This window comes from Rana temporaria, chromosome 4 (genome assembly GCF_905171775.1).
Source record: "Rana temporaria chromosome 4, aRanTem1.1, whole genome shotgun sequence".
NCBI classification, from domain to species: Eukaryota; Metazoa; Chordata; class Amphibia; order Anura; family Ranidae; genus Rana; species Rana temporaria.
Window position 1 is genome coordinate 471,837,827 of NC_053492.1, and position 25,182 is coordinate 471,863,008.

General features: G+C 45.4%; 1 protein-coding gene across 5 annotated transcripts in view; it reads right to left on the bottom strand.

Moving 5' to 3' along the window:
* Positions 1-25,182, bottom strand: part of MDGA1 (MAM domain containing glycosylphosphatidylinositol anchor 1) — a 424,007-nt gene that overhangs the window by 50,162 nt on the left and 348,663 nt on the right. For 4 of the 5 annotated variants that reach the window (XM_040351804.1, XM_040351807.1, XM_040351803.1 and 1 more), the window contains 2 exons: positions 19,336-19,513; positions 7,692-7,715 (listed from right to left, as the gene is read on the bottom strand). In XM_040351804.1, the coding sequence (XP_040207738.1) occupies positions 7,692-7,715; positions 19,336-19,513 (202 nt within the window). The remainder of the gene's footprint in view (positions 1-7,691; positions 7,716-19,335; positions 19,514-25,182) is intronic. The other variant, XM_040351805.1, reaches the window with a different exon arrangement.

A 25,182-nucleotide genomic window follows, 5' to 3' on the forward strand; every position in this document is an offset into this window, starting at 1 on the left:
CTTTCTCTTCTCACAGGATTGGCTCTTTTCTCGAACTCGATATTAAGTGTCAAAATGTATTTTCTGATAACCGTTGGGGTCTGAGCATGCTTAGAGAAAGGAGCATGTCATGCCACCCCAGGAAAAGGGATGGGGTGGGGGAGAAGAGTGGTCATGATGAGGGTGGAAATCCTGCAGCAGGGCCGACCCTAGGGTCACAGGCGCCTGGGTGCAGAAATATTTCTGGCGCCCCCACATGGGCGTCGTCATTTTACTAACCCCTCCCCTTTACAAAATTTTCTATGGCAACGACTCAACCACAGAGAGGCTCCCCCCACAAAGTCTTTAAGTGTCCTCCATAGAGCCCAGACCTCAACCCTACTCACAAGTGTTCTTTCGGCTGAATTGCTGCAAATCTCCCACACAGCGGCGGTTCGTCCATAGAGGGCGCTGGAGCGCCGCCCCCTCTGGCTCTCGCCTGCCACTGAGTCTAATAACATACATTCATGCATTGCATAAATGTATGTTATTGTTGCCGCTGTCGCTGGTCTATTCAGAGATGGCCAAAACTTGAGCGCCGGCCACCTGAATAACGGCAGCTGGTTGGGTGTGCGGAAGTGCCTATAAGAGCCAGCAGCTTTCCGAGTACAGCCCGGATGTCTTATCCTCGGGATGTACGGGGGGGTGCGTCCCTTGGATAAGACTGACGGCCGTCTCAGCCAATCAGGTTCCCCAATTCTGGTCATCGGTAACCTGATTGGCTGAAGCGTCACCAAGGCGGGAGAAGACATCAAGGGATGTGGAAGGAGTGCATTTTACAGGGGACAGTGGCATCAATGGGCACAGTGGCATCAATGGGCACAGTGGCATCAATGGGCACAGTAGCATCAATGGGCACAGTGGTGAGAATGGGCACAGTGGCAACAATTAAAGGGCACAGGGACATGCACAGTGGCAACAATGGGCACAGTGGCGACAATTAAAGGGCACAGTGGTGACAATTGGCACAGTGGCGACAATTGGCACAGTGGTGACAATTGAGGGGCACAGTGGCTGCGTTTGATGGCATAGCACAGTGGTGACAATTGATGGCACAGTGGCTGCGTTTGATGGCATGGCACAGTGGCTGCGTTTGATGGCATGGCACAGTGGCTACGTTTGATGGCAAGGTACAGTGACTGTGTTTGATGGCATGGCACAGTGGTGACAATTGATGGCACAGTGGCTGCGTTTGATGGCATGGCACAGTGACTGCGTTTGATGGCATGGCACAGTGGCTGCGTTTGATGGCATGGCACAGTGACTGCGTTTGATGACATTGCACAGTGGTGCGAATTGATGGCATAGTGACTGCATTTGATGGCATGGCACAGTGGTGACAATTGATGGCACAGTGGCTGCGTTTGATGGCATGGCACAGTGGCTGTGTTTGATGGCATGGCACAGTGGTGATAATTGATGGCACAGTGGCTGCGTTTGATGGCATGGCACAGTGGCTGCGTTTGATGACATGGCACAGTTGTGAAAATTGATGGCACAGTGGCTGCATTTGATGGGCACGGTGAGGCTGCAATTTTTTTCTTTTTTTTCGTTTGCGCCCCCCAAAAAAAATTTGAGCACCAGCCGCCATTGCTCCCACAGACATGATACAAAAATCTTGCGGAAAGCCTTCCCAGAGGGGTGAAGGCCGCTATAGCTGCAATGGAAGGTCCAACTCCAAATTACCGGCCATTGCATTGCAATGGAATGTCCAAGAGGCTCATATAGGTTTGGTAATCAGTTGTCTACAAAACTTTTCCACATAGTGTAAAGTATGGATTTTAACTCTAAAGATCTGCCTAGCATTGCCTTTTAGCTTCATCTACCCGGGTGTACGTCTCTAGGGCCGCCTTCCATGCCTCTGTGCAGTAATTAATGTCACCGGCTATAGCTGTGCCATTTGATACAGAGAAAGATCTACCATTACAGAGCAACAGACTGTGCCGCTTTTGTGTCAAGATTAAAAATAGATGAAAGACGGAAAGTGTGAAATATTTAGAATTTATGGATCAAATAGAAAATGTACATTTCAGAAAAGGTGTTTTCTTCCCACATATCCCCCAAGACGCCAAAAAAAATCAATAATGTGATTTACTATTAAATGGCAGCGTTTCTGCTCATCACCCGTACACGGCTCCTGACATTTCACCGATATATAATTAGTCCTGGCATGTGCGCAAGTTACTTTTCAATGTTTCTCGCCACTCATTGTATTAAAAAGCATCCTTGTAAATTGTTCAGCCTCGTTTCCCTTCAAATAATCTCAATACCCAACCTGCTTTGCAATACAATAATAATAAAATAAATAAATAACCCAGGCCAAATCATACATCAGGTTCATTCTTATGTGCATTAACCCAGAGGGATCATACACAATCCACCTTGTACTGGTTTGGCTACTGCAGTTGAGAAGAAAAATATTTCTAATGTATGAATATTTTTGGAATTTTGGTTGTTATATTTGCAAAGAGGCTGTCTTCTGTCCTGCCATCTCCCAAACCATTGGTGCTTTAATGTGATTAAAGATCTTAGACCAAGACTAAGTATGACTGTAACGGTCAGGGGTTAACGCCGTTACGATATTCCATTCCACCAACCCACCACAGCTTATCGACACTCCACAATCCAGCAGACATCACCCATAAGGATTCCCCAGACAAACGAGACACACAGCTCTGTTCTCTGGTTCCAAACAAATAGATGTTTTAGCCCAGGTTCACACTGGGTACGATTTGGTACGATTTGAGATGCGATTTCACATGTCAAATCGCATCTCAAATCGGCGGCATTTGCCGGCAATTGTCGGCAATAACACTGTCCTAATTAGGACGGTGCGACCCCGCATATGCGGCGCTGCACCGATTTCAAAAAGTAGTTCCTGTACTACTTTTTGCGATTTTGGGCCGCGATTTACATTGACATCTGTGCAGAAACCTGCACAGATGTCTCTTAAATCGCGGCCGAAATCGCGGCAAAATCGCGGCAAAACCGCAGCCCCGAAATCGCGGCAAAACCGCAGCCCCGAAATCGGGGTAAAATCACGATTTTTACCGCGATTTAGAATTTGCAGCAGTGTAAACCTTGCCTTAATGACAAACTTAGGCTCTTTTTATACAGTAAAAAGCATGCTGCAGTAATCAAAGGGAATAATGACACACTCCACCCACAACATCATACAATGGGTACTAACGAGTCCCCCTCAATCCACATCTTTAGTCAGACTTTCTGGCACCGAATCTACATGAGTTAATTACTATCATTTACCCAGACATTGTGACTCCGCAATAAGCTTTTCTCACCTTCTATACAATCCATATTCCTTTAGTAAACATAAGTCGGACATCTGACCTTTAGATTGTGCTAATTCACATCACATATTATCATCAATAGACTTTCACACAATACAGTGTCAATTAGCATAGCACAATGAAATATCTTAGGAGCCAGACTTAATTAACACAATAGACAATAGAATGCAAGCTTTATCACTACAGCCAGGTAGCTGGAGGTGATTAACATCAATTAACATCTTAACAGTATGTGTCCCCACATTGAATGAATCACACTATTATTGACCTGTTGGGTTCAGAATTAACCACCTGTAATATTTCAAGATATCCTGCAATACATTGTGAATTATCATTACTGTCCCATCTCGTGTAATTCAAGATATCATTTCTCAGTCATCCTATGCCCCTAGTGGACATAGGATGACCCTATACCCAAGAGACATTGGTGAAGCTGAAACAGGAGTAACCCGTGTTCTTCAAGAGCCTCTGGGTCCCACGGGCCATACCGTTACAATGACCTATCAATCAAGGTTTGTATTTAAATCCAGATGCTTGTATGACTTTGCTTTTCAGAATGAGCAGCGATTTGGATGCAGGTCTAAACCTAGCCTGAAGCCTCGTACACGCGATCGGTTTTCCCGGCAGGAAAACTGCCATGAGAGCATTTGGCCGGGAATTCCGGCCGTGTGTATGCTCCTTAGTAGTTCTCTCGTCATTAAAACAGCTGGGAATCCCGACGGGAAAATATAGAACCTGCTCTCTATTTTCCCGTCGGGATTCCCGGCAGAGTGTTTCCCGCTGAGAAAACCGGTCGTCTGTATGCTTACCTGCAGGGTGGAAATACTGCGCATGCTCGATAACACTCCGACGCATGCACGGTAGCATACAGGGTGTAGCAAGATGGCGGCAACGGAATCAAATGTGATGAGACACTAGCTCGTCGTAGTCGATGACGTCACCGCGTTCTTGCCATTCAAAAGAACGGCGGGTTTTTGTGTGGCTGTGTGTATACACGGCTTTTCAGGGCAAGCCTGCCAGGAATCTCATCGGGAAAATGGGCGTTTTTTTTCCCAAAGGGATTCCCAGTCGTGTGTACAGGGCTTATGAGTAACTATAGGAGTATCAAACAAAGAACCCTGTACTTGCCTACAATACTTGTATCTACAAAGGTATTTGGGTACAATAGATACAATAATGAAAATAAATGGCGGTGTGATGGCAGTTGGGTATAATAGATACAAAAAAACATAGTATCAAGCGCACTCCCTATAGATATCTCTGTAGACGATAAACAAAAGGTAAAAGATGGGAACAATAGAACTCCAAACGAATTTTGTGAGTATCAAAAAGTGAAAAATATAGTGCTCATATGGAATTACTATAGTCCATCAATAAAATGTCCACAGCACTAAATAACCAAACGATGCCTTGCTTAGATGGCTGCCAGCTGACAGATGAAGCAATCTGTGAAACAACAAGAAAGGAGACACAAAGCAGCGCCTTCTGAGCGTAGCAAGTGTATTTAATATTGGAAATGTATTAAAACATGTAGGTCACCTACTCACATGTCTGATGTAGGTAAAAGCATAGTCAATTATACCCCCGCGGATGAACCCTGTATAATTGACTATGCTTTTACCTACATCAGACATGTGAGTAGGTGACCTACATGTTTTAATACATTTCCAATATTAAATACACTTGCTACGCTCAGAAGGCGCTGCTTTGTGTCTCCTTTCTGGGTATAATAGATACAACATGGAAGAGAGATAGCAATGGATGGAGGTGATGGCAGTTGGGTTCTCTAGATACAATAGGTAAGGGAAATGGCAGTGGATGAAGGTGATGGCAGTTGGGTAAACTAGATACAGTTCATAAGGGAGATGGCAATGGATGGAGGTGATGGTAGTTGGGTATATTAGATACAATATGGAAGGGAGATAGCAGTGGATGGAAGTAATGGCAGTTGGGTACTCTAGATACAATAGATAAGGGAAATTGAGGTGATGGCAGTTGGTTTAACTAGATACAGTTCGGAAAGGGAACATCACTAGATGTAGTTGATTGCAATTGGGTACTCTAGATACAATATGAGAGGGAGATGATAGTGGATGACGCATATGGTAGTTGAATACACTAATACAATAGAGAAGGGAGATGGCAGTGGATGGAGGTGATGGCAGTTGGGTACAATAGATACAACATGGAAGGGAGATAGCAGTGGATGTAAGTGATGGCAGTTGGGTACTCTAGATGCAATAGACAAGGGAAATGGAAGTGGACGGCGGTGATGGCAGCTGGGTAAAGTAGATACAATATGGAAGGGGGGTGGCAGTGGATGGAGGTGATGGCAGTTGAGTACACTAATAACATAGAGAAGGGAAATGGCAGTGGATGGAGATGATGGCAGTTGGGTAAACTAGATACAGTTCATAAGGGAAATGGCAATGGATGGAGGTGATGGCAGTTGGGTAGATTCGATACAATATGGAAGGGAGATGGCAGTGGATGACACAGATGGTAGTTGAGTACACTAATACAATAGAGAAGGGAGATGGCAGTGGATGGAGGTGATGGCAGTTGGGTATAATAGATACAACATGGAAGGGGGATAGCAGTGGATGGAAGTAATTGCATTTGGGTACTCTAGATACAATATGGAAGGGAGATAGCAGTGGATGGAGGTGATGGTAGTTGGGTACAATAGATACAACATGGAAGGGAGATGGCAGTGGATGGAAGTAATGGCAGTTGGGTACTCTAGATACAATAGATAAGGGAAATGGAGGTGATGGCAGTTGGGTTAACTAGATACAGTTCGGAAAGGGAATGCCACTAGATGTAGTTGATGGCAATTGGGTACTCTAGATACAATATGAGAGGGAGATGATAGTGGATGACGCATATGGTAGTTGAATACACTAATACAATAGAGAAGGGAGATGGCAGGGGATGGAGGTGATGGCAGTTGGGTACAATAGATACAACATGGAAGGGAGATAGCAGTGGATGGAAGTGATGGCAGTTGGGTACTCTAGATACAGTTTGGATGGGAGATGGTAGTGGATGGAGGTGATGGCGGTTGGGCACACTAGATACAGTTTGGATGGGAGATGGTAGTGGATGGAGGTGATGGCGGTTGGGCACACTAGATACAGTTTGGATGGGAGATGGTAGTGGATGAGGTGATGGCGGTTGGGCACACTAGATACAGTTTGGATGGGAGATGGTAGTGGATGAGGTGATGGCGGTTGGGCACACTAGATACAGTTTGGAATGGAGATGGTTGTGGATGGAGGTGATGGCGGTTGGGTACCGTAGATACAATAAGGAAGGGAAATATCAGTAGCTTAAGGTGATCTCAGTTGGGTACACTAGATACAATAGGTAAGGGAAATGGAAGTTGGGTAAACTAGATACAGTTCATGAGGGAGATGGCAGTGAATAGAGGTGATGGCAGTTGGGTACACTAGATACAATATGGAAAGGGAGATGATAGTGGATGAAGATGATGGCAGTTGGGTACTCTAGATACAATATGGAAAGGGAGATGATAGTGGATGAAGATGATGGCAGTTGGGTACACTAGATACAATAGGGAAGGGAGATGACAGTAGATGGAGGAGATGGCAGTTAGATACACCAGATACAATAGGAAAGGTTTACACCAGTGGACGAAGCTGATGGTAGTTGGGTACACTAGATACAGTTTGGAAAGGGAAGGGAGAAGGCAGTGGATGGAGGTGATGTCAGTTGGGTACTCTAAATACAATAAGGAAGGGAGAAGGCAGTGATGGTTATTGAGTACACTAGATACAGTAAGGCCTCTTTCACACCATACATGCCGAAAAACTGATGGAAAAAACGTGCAGATTTCACTTTCAGGGACATCAATTTTCATGCGTGTTTCAGGGAGTTTTATACAGATGGTAGATTCCTACGCAGAGAAAATCTGCACATGATACTAGTGTTGTGTGAACACTAGAGAACAATTGTGTTCTTTGTGCCCTTGCAGAACACGTGCAGAAAAACTCACATCTCTACACACTGGTGTGGACGAGGCCTAAGGAAGGAAGATGGCAACGCATGGAAGAAATGACAGCTGTAAACTAGATACAATAGAGTACAGAGATGATAATGGGTGGATATGATGACAGTTGGGTATGTTGAATACAATATGGTAGGGAGGTGGAAGTGAACGGAGGTGATGGCACCAACTACAAGTGATAGAAACCGATCACAGTAGACAGAGAATGGAATACGGATGGCAGCGGATGAAGGTATTGAGGTGATGGATGGCTGTTGGGTCTCTATACATTTTCGGGAATGGAGATGGCAGTGACTGGAGGTGATGGTTGGAGACACGGGGGGTGCAATACTCACCGGTTGGGTTTGGGTAATTGATAGCTGGAAGATAATATGATATATGATTTAGTATTTGTTTTAAGTTATAGAACTAAAGAAAGAAAAAAAAGAAGATGTTGACAGTAAAAGTAATAATCATGATAATATTAAAGAATCATTTACGTATAACGCGTTTCATATCAGATAATTGGTTTTCAAACAACGAAGAAGATTTTAAGTTGCAGACAAAAATAAAACATTTTAATATTTTATTTATTATGACTTGTTTGTATTGCATATCTAATATTTTATATTGAGTATATAATACATTTGTAGAGTGTGTATCCCATCCAGCACTTTGTCCAATCTCTACCCCATACAACCCCCACCCATGTACAGTATGCACCATGCCAAATCCATCTGAGGTGTAAAAATAACGAACTTCTTATCTCTTTCTTATCAATAATGGTGACAAGTCCCATTTATAGGCAACAAATCAGTGTCAGAGGTGCTGTTCGTAGTAGCAGTGCGGTGCGGGTCATGTGACACCCCATATGTACCCATACATCATGGTGAGGTGTCTGTGGTGACAGTAGAGGTCATGTGACCCTTCATACACATCCTAGTGTTGTGTGTGGGTGTGTCTCTGGGGGGCGCTGTCTGGAGGAACTGTGCAGGTCACGTGCCTCTTCATATAGATCTGTGCAATCACTTAGGCCCCATACTCACGAGCAAACATGTCTGCTGAAACTGGCCCGCAGGCCAGTTTCAGCAGACATGTTTGGTCGTGTGTGGGCGCGAGCGGGCCGAATTCCAGCAAACATTTGCCCGCCGGGCCTTTTCCCAGCAGACAAATATTCCTGGACTTGTTTTAAAACAGTCCGCTGGAATTCAGCCCGCTCGGACATGTACGGTCGTCAGTACAGACCTACCGTACATGTCCAGGCGCCCGCCGTCCCTCGCATGCGTCGAATGACTTCGACGCATGCGTGGAAGCATTTTAAAGGCGGGCCGCCCACGTCGCCGCGTCATTGTCGCGGCGACACCGCGTCATCGACGCGGCGACACCGCGGACACGCCCCGCGTATTGTTTACGCGCGGACTTCTGTACGATGGTGTGTACAACCATCGTACAGAAGCCCTCTGGCAGACATGTATGGTGGAAACGGTCCGACGGACCGCTTTCACCATACATGTTTGTCCGTGTGTACCCGGCCTTAGGCTGCCCATACACTATACCAACATTTCTCAACATTTTTTTGGTCATAGCACCCCTAAGTATGCAAAATTTTAGGCTCCCCAGTCTGGCATGATTCCCATCAGAGATCATCCCATTAGAGCTCCCCTTCATATCAAAGGCTTCCATCGCATCAGAGGTCACTCATCATGTCAAAGGTCCCCCATTACATCAAAGTCCCCCCTATAAGTCAGCGTATCCCATAACAAAGTCAGAGTTCCCTCCATACATCAAAACCTCCCTCCATATCAGAGACCCCCCAATACGTCATAGGCCTCCATCATATCAGAGGTCCCCTCTTCATGTCAGAGTCTCCCCATCACATCACAGTCCCCCCCATAAGTCAAAATATCCCATGACAAAGTCAGAGGAGTTCCCTCCTTACATCAAAACCCCCCTTCATTTTAGAGCCCCCCCCCCCAATACGTCATAGGCCTCCATCACATCAGAGGTCAACTCTTCATGTCAAAAGTCTCCCCATCACATCAAAGTCCCCCCCATAAGTCAAAATATCCCATGGCAAAGTCAGAGGAGTTCCCTCCTTACATCAAAACCCCCCTTCATATCAGAGACCCCCCCCCCCCCCCATACGTCATAGGCCTCCATCACATCAGAGGTCCCCTCTTCTTGCCAGAGTCTCCCTATCACATAAACTTCCCCCCTTTAAGTCAGAGTATCCCATGACCAAGTCAAAGGAGTTCCCTTCATACATCAAAACCCCCCCTTCATATCAGAGGCCCCCCAATGCGTCATAGGCCTCCATTACATCAGAGGTCCACCCTTCATGTCAGAGTCTCCCCATCACATCAACGTCCCCCCAATAAGTCATCATATCACATGCCAAAGTCAGAAGAGTTCCCTCCATACATCAAAACCCCCCTTCATATCAGAGACCCCCCAATACGTCATAGGCCTCCTTTACAGAGGTCCCCTCCTCATGTCAGTCTCTTCCATCACATCAAAGTCCCCCTATAAGTCAGAGTATCCCGTGAAAAAGTCAGAGGAGTTCCCTCCATACATCAAAACCTCCTTCATATCAGAGGCCCCCCAATATGTCATAGGCCTCCATCACATCAGAGGTCCCCTCTTCATGTCAGTCTCTTCTATCACATCAAAGTCCCCCCTATAAGTCAGAATATCCCGTGACAAAGTCAGAGTTCCCTCCATACATCAAAACCCCTTTCATATCAGAGGCCTCCCAATATGTCATAGGCCTCCATCACATCAGAGGTCCCCTCTTCATGTCAGAGTCTCCCCATCACATCAACGTCCCCCCCCCATAAGTCAAAATATTCCATGACAAAGTCAGAGGAGTTCCCTCCTTACATCAAAACCCCCCTTCATATCAGAGGCCCCCCCAATACCTCATAGGCCTCTGTTACATCAGAGGTCCCCTCTTCATGTCAGAGTCTACCCATCACATCAAAGTTCCGCCCTAAAAGTCAGAGTATCCAATGACAAAGTCAGAGTTCCCTCCATACATCAAAACCCCAATTCATATCATAGGCCCCCCGAATACGTCATAGGCCTCCATCACATCAGAGGTCCCCCCTTTATGTCACAATATCCTCATCACATTAAAGTCCCCCTCCCCCATACATCAGAACTCCCCTGACAGAGTCAGAGTCCCCTCTATACATGAGAGCCCCCACATCACATCAAAGCCCCCCCATGTCATTCTTCATTTCACAATCATCACATCAAAGTCCCCGCTATACGTCAGTCCCCCATTACAGATGTCCCTTTATACATGAGAGCCCCCAATCACATCAGAGTCCTCCATCACCACACATTTCTTTCATCCTCGTGCTTGTGGCACCCCAGGGAAAAGTGGAGGGCCATTTGGAAAACCCACAAGCTCAGTATAATTTTTTGCAGTCTGTGATTGACTGTTTGGCAAAAGTGATCAGGGCAGTTCTATAGCCACCTGATCACTTTTTCCCTCAGGGAGACTGGAACTGTTTCACCCCCCCCCCCCCCCAGCAACAACAGATCTACCTTATGATGAACAAAAGGCCCCAAAATCAACAATTGATCTCCTAGCAGCCAGCATTAATAGACCCCTCCCTACTACATGCGCACATGCACGACGGCGGGAACACGCGCGTGCTCGTTGATGCGCGATTGGCGCCACTCAGCCTTTAAAAAGCTAGCAGCTGCAGTGACACTTTGCTGTCTGATCTGCAGCGTTGTATCAGTGAAATCTGTGACCTGTTGTAACCTGTTACCTCAAACCGACCCGGCTCCGTCTGACCATCCGACCCTCTCCACTGCGACCCCTGGCTTGCTCTGAGTCCGCTCTGCTCTCCTGCCCACCGTTACCAGACCCTGTGCCTGAATCTGACTACGCTTGCTTAACCCACCCGATTATCTGCTTACCCGGTTTGCTTCACCAGCTTCTGCTATCCAGTGCCTGTGCCAGCTCCAGAGACGCTGTCTCCTGCAACCACCGTCCCGAAGGACCACCAACCGTGCCGAGCTGCTATCATCACCAGGCACTCCTACCTCGCCGTGCTCCCGAGCTTGCTGTCCCAACTCCAGCAGCTCCAGAGCCGGGGCTGTAAGAGAGGCCTCCTCCTGCACACTAGGCTCTGGCTACAAGGTACGTTCCAGTACATAACAGGGCCGGCTTCAGTGACAGCGGACCGCCGCCCCCCTCCGCTCCTCTGTCTCTCCCTTCTCGCAGTGCTCACCTGGGGGGAACAAAAAAGCAGGGGGAGGACCAGAGGAGCAGGGGGGACGACAGAGGAGTATGGGGGAGGAGACAGACAGCTGACTCAACAGCTATGGCCTGGGAGTTTCTCACTTCTGCCTAATCTTGTCCCATAAAGGGGGGCACCAAACTGATTCTTTGCCCCGGGTGAAATAATGTCTAGCTTCCCCACTGGTACTGCCTATAAGAGTACCAGTACCAGCCGTTCTACTCTAATAAAGTAGAACAGCTAGTGGCTAGTGAAGGGGGAGAGGGGGCTTGGGTGGCCGGGTGGGGGTGCGGGAGTTGTCCGGCCGCCATGGGAGAGACCTGTCAAAGTGGGCCAGTCTGGATGAAGTCCAGGGCCAAATTTCTGTCCCAGTCCAGCCCTGCCTATACCTAGCAACAATAGACCCCTCCCTCAACAATAGAACACCCCCCAGTGACAATAGGTCCCCCCCAGCAGCAGCCAGCATCAACGAACCCTCCAGCACACCCCAGCACCCGTTGTGGTACTGGAGGTGCCCTCCGCATTCCTACTGAAATAAAGCCCTGAATCTGATAAATGGCTGTGAAAATATTGTGCGACGTAAAAAATTGCAACTGTCACCTTTTATTCTTCAAGGCCTTTGCTTTCAGAAAAGATATATATGTTTTGAGGTTTAAAGTCATTTCTAGCAAAGAAAAATATGCAGATTTTGTCATGTTTAGTGAAAAATTTTAAAAGTTGCAATTTTTTTTTTTTTTTTTTACCTGTAGGAGCAACAAATCGCACGTTAGCAATAAATCGCCAGTGACTGTAGTAATTGAATCGCTTGTAATTGCTGCCATTATAGATTTGTAGTGGGGGGGGGGGGGGGTCGTCCTTGGTGAATGGCCTTTATCCCAAATTCGTCTGTCCTACAATAACCCCCCCCCCCATGAGGGGGTCACGGTGGGGACAATGAAGTGCTGGGACTGCAGGCCGAGCGTCACGGAGGAAAGAGCTAAATCTAAGGGCAGACTGCAAAGCCTCAGCAATATGAAGGACATAAAAAGGATTTTATTGTTCTGTGATAAGAAACAAACAGGCCTTGGCCAGCTTGGTGCTGAGAGCGGAGATTTCTGTCTCTCCTTGGAAGGGAAACGCAAGCCATAAATCCGCATTAACATGGAGCGCGCCGCAAACAATGGCAGGCTGGGCTCGCGCTATATATATCCCGTAGGGACGGGTACACGGCTTATATACAGGTGTATTGGGGGAAGGGGGGTGTCAGGCTGCGAGATCCCGCCATAGCAACCAGCATCTGACACGTGCAACACATTCATAATACAGTATATTGTAAAACACTCCACCGGACGAAGGCCGCTTGTCATTAACTTCAATTATATTCACAATCCCAGTACAAGTAAAACCTTGGTTTGAGAGTAACTTGGTTTGAGAAAGTTTTGCAAGACAAGCAAAAAAAAACGTTTTAATACATTTTGACTTGATATACAAGCGATGTCTTGATATAAGAGTATAAAAAAGAAGAGAGGAGCCTCTAAGTGCAGCAATATGGTTACATTGAACTGCTTGCCGACCAGCCGCCGCAGTTTTACGGCGGCAGGTCGGCTCTGCTGGGCGAGAGCACGTAGCTATAGGTCACCTCGCCCAGCAGCCAATAGGGGCGTCCCTGACTCCCGTGCACGTGCCCGGCGGTTGCGATCACCCCCGGGCACCCGCGATCGCTCGTTACAGAGCGAGGACCGGGAGCTGTGGGTGTAAACCCACAGCTCCCGGTCCTGTCAGGGGGAGAGATGCCTACAATGTATGAACAGCGATCAGTCATTTCCCCTAGTGAGGCCACCACCCCCCCTACAGTTAGGCTGCATTCACACCTAGGCGTAGGCGATTTGCAGCGTTTTTTTACTGCGATTTGCCACGACAAATTGCGGCGTTTTTTACTGCTATTTGCCGCGACAAAACGCATCGTTTTTAACCGCGGTTTTGTACAGGTGATTGTCGGCTATGGAAAACGCCCAAGCCGCGCGACAAAAAAGGGTCCGGGACTTGTTTGAGCTTCAGGCGTTCGGCGTTTCGGCGTTCGGCATGGAGATGTGAACCATCTCCATAGAGAATAACGTTATTTTTCCCCTCCAGCGTCTTTGAGCGTCGCGCTTCAGGCGACAAAACGCCTAGGTGTGAATGCAGCCTTAGAACACACCCAGGGAACATACTTAACCCCTTCCTCACCCCCTAGTGTTAACCCCTTCCCTGCCAGTGGCATTTTTATAGTAATCCAATGCATTTTTATAGCACTGATCGCTATAAAATTGACAATGGTCCCAAAAATGTGTCAAAAGTGTTCGAAGTGTCCGCCATAATGTCGCAGTACCGAAAAAAAATCGCTGATCGCCGACATTACTCGTAAAAAAAAAATATTAATAAAAATGCCATAAAACTATCTCCTATTTTGTAAACACTATAACTTTTGCGCAAACCAATCAATAAACGCTTATTGTTATTTTTTTTTTTAACGAAAAATATGTAGAAGAATACGTATCGGCCTAAACTAAGGGAAAAAAAATTGTTTTTTTTATATATTTTTGGGGGATTTTTATTATGGTAAAAAGTAAAAAATATATATTTTTTTCAAAATTGTCGCTCTATTTTTGTTTATAGCGCAAAAAATAAAAACGGACCGATGGATTTTTTTCATCAGATATCCGATGAAGCTGACTTTCATCAGTCTTGCCTACACACCATCAGTTAAAAAAAACGTTTGTGTCAGAACGCGGTGACGTAAAACACAACGACATGCAGAGAAAAATTAAGTTCAAGGCTTCCGAGCATGCGTCGACTTGATTCTGAGCATGCGTGGATTTTTAACCGATGGACTTGCCCACCGACGATCGTTTTTTTCTATTGGTTTTTTAACCATCAGATGATTTTAAAACAGGTTCTAAGTTTTTTTTCACCGATGGGGAAAAAAAAAACGATGGGGCCCACACACGATCGGACCGTTTTCATCGGACGCACCGATCGTGTGTACGTGGCATAATAGTTGTCCTGTGGACAGATTCTCCCCCCTGAGCTGTGGATCTCTGCAGCTCCTCCAGAGTTACCATGGACCTCTTGGCTGCTTCTCTGATGAATGCTTTCCTTGCCCGGCCCGGTCAGTTTAGGTGGACGGTCATGTCTTGGTAGGTTTTGCAGTTGTGCCATACTCTTTCCATTTTCCGATGATGGATTGAACAGAAGCTCCGTGAGATGATCAAATCTTGGGAGATTTTTTTTTTATAACCCAACCCTGCTTTATACTTCTCCACAACTTTATCCCTGACCTGTCTGGTGTGTTCCTTGGCCTTCATGATGCTGATTGTTCACTAAGGTTCTCTAACAAACCTCTGAGGGCTTCACAGAACAGCTGTATTTATAGTGAGATTAAATGACACATAGACTTCTGGAGGCAATTGGTTCCCTTAGATTTTAGTTAGGGGGTATTAGAGTATCAGGCTGAATACAAATGTCTCCCCCCCACACGCTTTTCACATATTTATTTGTAAACAAAATTTAAAAACATTTATAATTTTCCTTCCACTTCACAATTATGTGACACTTTGTATCACATAAAATTCCAATAAAATACATTTATATTTTTGGCTGTAACATGACAAAATATGGAAAATTTCGAGGGGTATGAATACTTTTTCCAAGGCACTGTATCTGTGTCCTGGGCTGGGAGGGGGTTAATTTAAGAGATATAAATCATTCAGCACGATGATTCAGAGGTATTATAACGTGGGCTGTGAGGCCGGCTCGCTCACGCACATTCTCTCTCCGTCTCTCAGGGATTACGCGGTCGCTGGTCCTGCGGCCAATCCGCTCAGCCGAATCCCCTCACAGGAGACGTTGTTGGGAAACGGGTCGGATGAGGAGCAGGGATGTGGTGAAAACATTAGACGCGGTCTCTCCATGTCAGTCACTGGTGCGTTATAGGATCTGACATGTTTACCAAGAGAGAAGAGAACCACAAGCCCATGTCTACCAAATAACACCAGAACTAAGCCAAGCCCCCCGAAGATAACACCCCCCCCCAGTGTCAGGCCAATGTGTGAGACCAAAGCAGTGCCATGATCCCGAGTGCTCCGTGTTACTGGTTCATCTATTCCTCTGCTGCTTCCAGTAAAAATATAATGGCCCGGATTCACAAAGCACTTGCGCCGACGTATCTCGAGATACGCCGCGTAAGTGCAAATATGCGCCGTCGTATTTGTGCACCGTGCCCACAAAACTAAGATACGCCTAAAAACAGGCTTCATTCCACCGACGTAACTTGCCTACGCCGGCGTATCGTGGGCGCATATTTACGCTGGACGCATGTGGCGCTCCCATTGATTTTCTATTCAAATATGCAAATGAGGGAGATACGCCGATTCACAATTCACAACCAGGCTACGACTGGTGCGCGTAAGTTGTACGTACGGCGTAAAGTTATGCCCCATAAAGGAGGTGTAACTCAGCAGCATCCATGCAAAGGTCTGCACCAGGGAACACAAGCCGTCGTATTTTACGTAGTTTACGTAGGACGTGAATATGGCTGGGCGTAGGTTACGTTCACGCCCCAGGCAGTGATCCGACGTATCTTAGGCAGTTGTTCCCGTGATTGTGAGCATGCGCACTGAGATGCGCCCACGGGACGGCACATGCGCAGTTGGCAATACGTATCTGTCTGGCGTTCGGCCCATCATTTGCATGGGGTCACGCCCACTTCCACTTACGCAGAAACCCAGCGCAGATTTGGTAGGAAGTGCTTTGTGAATTCAGTGCTTGTCTCTCTGCGCTGCGTCGGCATAGCATAAAGGAGATGCGCTACGGCGGCATAAATATGCGCCAGTGTCTGTGAATCCGGGCCAATATTTTTTATTTTATCTACGGCTACTTAGTTCATTTTATTTCAGCAATAAATATGTCGTCCTTGTTATATTGTGGCTCCAATGTGTCCTGCCATTTTGCCACGTCACGTTGAGTTGTAGCGTAGTTAGATGGTTTAGATTTTCTTACTTGGTATTTGTAAAAGTTAGAAGATTTAATAGGTTTAGGGTTGAGGCTATGGTCAGGGCTACTGATGGGAGGGTACAAGCAGTCCTGATTTACTGGGCCTGGGCCCTCCTGATGACCTTATGGGGCCTGAGCCCTTAAACCCCTATCAGTGAAGGTCATGTAGGCTGCACAGGGCCCCATGATTTCTAATGGTGGCCCTGTGTGTACAGAGGAGGCAGGCTTTGTCCTGGGCCCCATTGGGTCAGTAGGGTTACTTGAGCATGGTCAGGCAGGCTGCATAAGGTCCCATGATTTCTAATAGTGGCCCTGTGTGTACAGAGGAGGTAGGCTTTGTCCTTGGCCCCATTGGGTCAGCAGGACTACCTGGGCATGGTCAGGTAGGCTGCATAGGGTCCCATGATTTCTAATAGTGGCCCTGTGTGTACAGAGGAGGCAGGCTTTGTCCTTGGCCCCATTGGGTCAGCAGGGCTACCTGGGCATGGTCAGGTAGGCTGCATAGGGTCCTATGATTTCTAATAGTGGCTCTGTGTGTACAGAGGAGGCAGGCTTTGTCCTGGGTCCCAATCGATCAGTAGGGTTACCCGGACATGGTCAGGTAGGCGACACAAAGTCCCACGATTTCTAATGGTGGCCCTCTGTGTACAGAGGAGGCAAGCTTTGACCTGGGTCCCTTTGGGTCAGTAGGATTACCCCGGCATGGTCAGGTTGGCTGCATAGGGTTTTATGATTCTAATGGTGTCCCTGTCTCATTCACCTCTGTAGAGCCCCTCGGATCCTAAGCTAATGACCATGTCCTCTAATTGACATCTGTAGAGCCCCTTGGATCCTAGACTAAAGACCATGTCTTCTCATTCACTCACTAATGACCACATTGTCTCATTCACCTCTGTAGAGCCCCTTGGATCTTAGGCTAATGACCACATCCTCCCATTCACCTCTGTAGAGCCCCCTGGATCCTAGACTAAAGACCATGTCTTCTCATTCACCTTAGTAGAACCCCTTGGATTCTAGACAAATTACCACATCTTCTCATTCACATCTGTAGAGCCCCCTGGATCTTAGGCTAATGATCACATCCTCTCATTCACCTCTGTAGAGCCCCTTGGATCCTAGACTAATGACCACATTGTCTCATTCACCTTTGTAGTGCCCCCTGGATCCTAGACTAATGACCATGTCCTCTCATTCACCTCTGTAGAGCCCCTTGGATCCTAGACTGATGACCATGTCCTCTCATTCACCTCTGTAGAGCCCCTTGGATCCTAGACTAATGACCATGTCCTCTCATTCACCTCTGTAGAGCCCATTGGACCCTAGAATAATGACCAAATTGTCTCATTCACCTCTGTAGAGCCCCTTGGATCTTAGGCTAATGACCACATCCTCCCATTCACATCTGTAGAGCCCTCTGGATGCTAGACAAATGACCATGTCTTCTCATTCACCTCTGTAGAGCCCCCTGGATCCCAGGCTGATGACCACATCCTCTCATTCACCGCAGTAGAGCCCCTTGGATCCTAGACTAATGACCATGTCTTCTCATTCACCTCTGTAGAGCCCCTTGGATCTTAGGCTAATGACCACATCCTCCCATTCACCTCTGTAGAGCCCCCTGGATTATAGACTAAAGACCATGTCTTCTCATTCACCTTAGTAGAACCCCTTGGATCCTAGACAAATTACCACATCTTCTCATTCACATCTGTAGAGCCCCCTGGATCCCAGGCTGATGACCACATCCTCTCACTCACCTATCGCCAGGACAGTAGAGGCTCTGCCATTTGACAGTTGAATGGCAGAGGTCGGAGGTCAGGTTTAATCTCAATTTTAAACATAAGTCATGGCCGAAAGTATAGCCTTGACCTACCATCCAAGGAATATCCACATGGATATAGGAATCAATTTAAAGGCTAACAGATACTTGGCCAGGTGGGCCACCAACGATTACGGTACCATAAAATCTTTGACAACCAGAGTGTAAAATAGTTGGGTTGTTCTCATTTACAAAAAAATAAATAAAAAAAGGGGGGGTTGCCACATTGGGCCCTGGGGACCTCTGAGCCCTTTAATAAAAAAATATATATATAAAAAGAGAAAAAAGAAATAAAATAATATATAAAAATGTTTTTTTTTTTTTTTATAAAAAGAGGGGGGTTGCCATTCGGGGGCCCTGGGGACCTCTGGGCTTTTTAATAATAATAATAATAAAAAAACAGAATTTTATATATTTTATTTCTTTATTTTTTATGTATATATATATATATATAAAAATAAAGAAATAAAATATATATATATAAAAAATTATATAAAAAAAGGGGGGTTGTCATACGGGGGCCCTGGAGATCTCTGGGCCCCTGGGGACCTCTGGACCCTTTAATAAAAAATAAAATAAAAATATATTAAAAAATATTTTTTTTTTATAAAAAATAAATAAAAAAACGGTGGGTTGCCATCTGGGGGCCTCCGGACCCCTAAAAAGGGGGTTGCCATCCGGGCCCCTGGGGTCCTCTGGGCCCCTTACAGGTGTACTGCCTGTACCCCCCTGATGGCGGCCCTGCACTTAATTTTCTACTTCTTGTCACCATCTTGGGGCACCTATGGCGGACGGAGGATGACAGCTTCTTGTATTTGAAAAGAGAAGATTCAGCTCAAGGAAGGTAAAAAAAAAAAAAAAACGCAATATGTACAACAACACGACAGCTGTATGAAGTGGCAACAGGGTACCTACGCTCTGTGTACCGGACGATGCGTGAGGCGGGGTCTCCAAGTCCAAAGGCGGTGATTGGTGTAACCTTGACCTCGTAACTCTGGGGAATCTTGAGATCGGTGAGCCGGTACCTCTGGAGGACGCCCTTCCTCATATCCTTCACCTCCACGGTTGCCGTGCTTGTTCCCTTCGTGTTTGCCTGAAATCAAAAGAAATGCAATACTTTTTTATACATAGCAAAAGAAAATCGCAATATAATCTGTCTTCTCATCTATTGTATTGATTGCTTATTTGTTTCCCATGCATTGTAACGACTGCCCATATTGACAGGTCAGCTCTGTTACATTAATATATTGCCATCATTTAAACCCCTGCAACCCTATCGCTATATATACCACACCACAATTATCTATACGTTTTGCTGCAGCACAATAATTGCATTAATATTAACCCTTTTCATGACTCAAGCCGCATACACACGACCATTTTTAACCACTTAAGACCCGGACCAATATGCAGGTAAAGGACCTTGCCCCTTTTTGCGATTCGGCACTGCGTCGCTTTAACCACTTAACGACCGCCGCACGACGATATACGTCGGCAGAATGGGACGGCTGGGCAGATCGACGTACCGGCACGCCGTTTGCATCTACCCAGCCGTGGGTCACGGGCGCGCGCCCGCGACCTGGTCCGAAGCTCCGGGACCGCGAGACCCGCAGACCCGATCGCCGCTGGGGTCCCGCGATCGGTCCCCGGAACTGAAGAACGGGGAGAGCCGCGTGTAAACACGGCTTCCCCGTGCTTCACTGTGGCGGCTGCATCGATCGAGTGATCCCTTTTATAGGGAGACTCGATCGATGACGTCAGTCCTACAGCCACACCCCCCTACAGTTGTAAACACACACTAGGTGAAACATAACTCCTACAGCGCCCCCTGTGGTTAACTCCCAAACTGCAACTGTCATTTTCACAATAAACAATGCAATTTAAATGCATTTTTTGCTGTGAAAATGACAATGGTCCCAAAAATGTGTCAAAATTGTCCGATGTGTCCGCAATAATGTCGCAGTCACGAAAAAAATCGCTGATCGCCACCATTAGTAGTAAATTTTTTTTTTTTTTTATAAAAATGCAATAAAACTATCCCCTATTTTGTAAACGCTATAAATTTTGCGCAAACCAACCGATAAACGCTTATTGCGATTTTTTTTTACCAAAAATAGGTAGAAGAATACGTATCGGCCTAAACTGAGGAAAAAAAATGTTTTTTTTATATATTTTTGGGGGATATTTATTATAGAAAAAAGTTAAAAATATTGAATTTTTTTCAAAATTGTCGCTCTATTTTTGTTTATAGCGCAAAAAATAAAAACCGCAGAGGTGATCAAATTCCACCAAAAGAAAGCTCTATTTGTGGGAAAAAAAAGGACGCCAATTTTGTTTGGGAGCCACGTCGCACGACCGCGCAATTGTCTGTTAAAGCGACGCAGTGCCGAATCGCAAAACCTGGCCTGGGCATTTAGCTGCCTAAAGGTCCGGGTGGTTAAATGACAATTGCGCAGTCGTGCGACGTGTGGCTCCCAAACAAAATTGGCGTCCTTTTTTCCCCACAAATAGAGATTTATTTTGGTGGTATTTGATGACCTCTGCGGTTTTTATTTTTTGCGCTATAAACAAAACAAAAAAAAAACGCTTGTTAACCGCGTTACTCGTTAACCGAGGTTCCACTGTACGTTGTTCCCAAGCAAATTCCAGCAGCGCACATGGCAAAGTTAGAGGCTAATTTAATTGGCAAAGGTGAATTTACTAATTTTGCCAATTTTTTTTTAAATGTTGCCAAGATAACTCCTCTCATCCCTACATTGACCTTTTGAAGCGCTAAATGACAGCTGGGCCTGGCAAACCTCTCGCAAACATTAACCTGCCGGTGCTGCCATGGCGACAGGTATATATTTTAACTCGCGCCACTTTTAGAGCTTCTTTCGGCAACCACTAAAAAACAATCAGTGAACACTATCAGGAAGCTTTACAACTATTAGCCAGATTCAGAGAGAGTTACACCGGCGTATCAGTAGATACGCCGTCGTAACTCTGAATCTGCACCGTCGTAAATTCAAGTGTATTCTCAAATTGAGATACACTTAAATCTAGCTAAGATACGACGGCGGGCGCCGTCGTATCTTAGCTGTCTTTTTAGGCCGGCCGCTAGGGGCGTGTGCGCTGATTTACGCCTAGAATGCGTAAATCAGCGAGATACGCCTATTCACGAACGTACGCTTGCACGTCGCAGTAAAGATACGCCGTTTACGTAAGGCGTTTTCAGACCTAAAGTTATTCCACCAAAAAGATGGCGCAGCCAATGTTAAGTATGGACGTCGGAACTGCGTCAAATTTTTACGTCGTTTGCGTAAGTCGTCCGTGAATGGGGCTGGGCGTAATTTACGTTCACGTCGAAACCAATAAGTCTTTGCGGCGTAATTTGGAGCATGCACACTGGGATATGTCCACGTACGGCGCATGCGCCGTTCGTAAAAACCATCAATCACGTCGGGTCACGATTTATTAGCATAAAACACGCCCACCTCTTTACAATTTGAATTAGGCGCGCTTAGGCCGGCACATTTACGCTACGCCGCCGTAACTTAGGACGCAAGTGCTTTGTGAATACAGCACTTGGCTCTCTAACTTACGGCGGCGTAGCTTATATGTGATACGCTACGCCTGCCTAATGTTAGGCACCTTTACGTGAATCCAGCTATATGTATTCAACACCTGGACTACCCGGGTTTCGTAAAATCCAACGCAGACAGATTTAGCGTGCATTTCATAACGCATAGGGGTTCATTTACTAAAGGCAAATAGACTGTGAACTTTTCAAAGTGCAGATTCGCTCTGCAAGTGCAGTTGCTCCGGAGTTCAGTAAATGAGGTAAGGCTTCACTTTGCAAAAGAATACCCAATCACGTGCAAGGACAATAAAAATAAAAAAACGTTTTTTTGCTTGCACGTGATTGGATGATGGAAGTCAGCAGAGCTTCTGCTCATTTACTAAGCTCTGGAGCAACTGCAAAGTGACAGTCTTTTTTTCCTTTAGTAGACATGTGCAATTCGTTTCGTTCCGAATTAGTTTTTTTTACAAAATTCATTCATTCGTAAATATTCAAATTAACGAATACCCGTTTAACAATTTATTTATTTTTAGAAAATTCGCAAATTGTGGAAATCTGTAAATGCGAAAAATCGAAAATCCAAAAATAAGAATGAAAATCTGAATATTCCAAAAACGAAAATCCAAAAAATAAGAACGAAAATTTGAAAATTCGAAAATCCGAAATAATAACTAATAATAATAATAATAATAATAATAATAATAATAATAATAATAATAATAATAACTATTACTAACTATTACATTATAGGAATTGGAATTCCTTTGAAATTTGTCTGTTAGTGAACGTAATGAATGCTAATTTATCTGAAGTTACAAATTATCCAAAATAACGAATGCCGCATCTAAGTGAATAAAAAACATAACTAATTAAAAAAAGTAAATAATAAAAATGTATTATTATTATTAATTTGTTACATTCCATTCATTTAGATGTGGCATTTGTTGTTTCGGATAATTCGTAACTTCGGATAAATTCGGATTAGTTACGTTTATAAACAGCCAAATTTTAAAAGGAAATTCCAATACCTATATTCTAATACTTGGTTATTATTTCGGATTTTTGAATTTTCAGATTTCGGAATTTTTAATTTTTTGAATTTACGAATTTGCGAACTTACGAATACTGCATCTAAACAAATGGAACATAACAAATTAAAATTTTCCCGAAGTTAAAAAATGAATTCAAAATAATGAATTTCAATCATAAAGAATGACCCGAAAAATGGAAAAAAAATAAATGAAACAAAAACGAACAAATTTTTCGGCAGTGCACATGTCTAGCCTTGAGTAAATCTACTCCAATATCTTTTCAACCTTCCTCTCAAGCTCCAGTGCGTCTATACCAGACACTTATCCCAGATGAAGGTCTGATAAAGATCTTAATGGGGGACCTCACACACAAAACGAAAAACTGCGTGGGGTTCCCCCTAGAAAAATATACCAGACCCTTATCTCAGATGAAGGTCTGATAAAGATGTTAATGTGGGGTCCCCCTAGAAATATATACCAGACCCTTATCTCAGATGAAGGTCTGATAAAGATGTTAATGAGGGGTCCCCCTAGAAATATATACCAGACCCTTATCTCAGATGAAGGTCTGATAAAGATGTTAATGTGGGGTCCCCCTAGAAATATATACCAGACCCTTATCTCAGATGAAGGTCTGATAAAGATGTTATTGAGGGACTCCACACACACAAACAAGTTGTGAGCTTGTTTTAACCCCTTGTACACAATGCCATTTATAAATATACCTTGATAGACAAAGGGTTAAAGTGATGGGCTGTTTTAGGGCTTGATCATCCACTTGTGGTGCAGGAATGCGTGCAAAAGTACGCTTTTTCCGAAATGCAGAGAAATGAACACCCCTTTGCCGGAGCCTGCATCTAGGAAACAAGGGTGTGTTTGCCGCTACCAAAACACATGGTAACACAGTACCAAGTTTTTGAGTCTAGTGAGATTTAAAAAAAATCATGCCTGCAGTACATTATATGTGTTCCGGCACGTTGGGAAGCCCATTACAATTAATGGACTGCCGAAACGCGTTGAACGGGAACTTGCGCGCCGTATGGTGTGAACAAGCTCTTAGTGACTCTGCCGAAACGCGTTGAACGGGAACTTGCACGCCGTATGGTGTGAACAAGCTCTTAGTGACTCTGCCGAAATGCGTTGATTGGGAACTTGCATGCCTTATGGCGCAGACAAGCTCTTAGTGACGAGCAGGGAAGCAGGAATGGCTGCAGTCAAGCTTGACTTTTGCCGGGAAAAAGTCAAGATTTGCGTAAAACTTCAGCCGCCATATCCGGATCAGTTTCTGGTAAAAGATCCGGTCCTGAGAGGGATAAGTGCACTAAAAGTTTACTTATATTTTAATAGCTGGATTCAGGTAGATGGGCCTAACGTTAGGCAGGCGTAGCGTATCGCATATACGCTACGCCGCCGTAAGTTAGAGAGGCAAGTGCTGTATTCACAAAGCACTTGCGTCCTAAGTTATGGCGGCATAGCGTAAATGTGCCGGCCTAAGCGCGCCTAATTCAAATTGTGAAGAGGTGGGCATGTTTTATGCAAATGAATCGTGACCCGACGTGATTGACGTTTTTTTTTACGAACGGCGCATGCGCCATCCGTGGACATATCCCAGTGCGCATGCTCCAAACTACGCCGCAAAGACTTATTGGTTTCGACGTGAACGTAAATTACGCCCAGCCCCATTCACGGACGACTTACGCAAACGACATAAAAATTCAAAAATTTGACGCGGGTCCGACGTCCATACTTAACATTGGCTGCGCCATCTTTTTGGTGGAATATCTTTAATTCTAGAAATCTAGAATCTAGAAATTGTTTTTATTGGAGGTTCATTCGCATGGAAATGAATCCTTTGCTGAAAAAGTGAATTTTAAATCTGAACTTCAGCCCTCGGTTCACAAGCCAGTGAGTTTTTTCGAATGAATATGTATATTTATACATTACATAATCCTGACCCCTGCACTTATAACATTACCTACTCCTGACCCCTGCACTCAGCACATTACCCACATCTGACCCATGCACTCAATACTTTACCCACTCCCTGCCCCTGAACTATGCACATTACCCACTTCTGACCCCTGCACCCTGTACATTACACACTCCTGACCCCTGCACCCTGTACATTACACACTCCTGACCCCTGCTTTATGTACATTACACACTCCT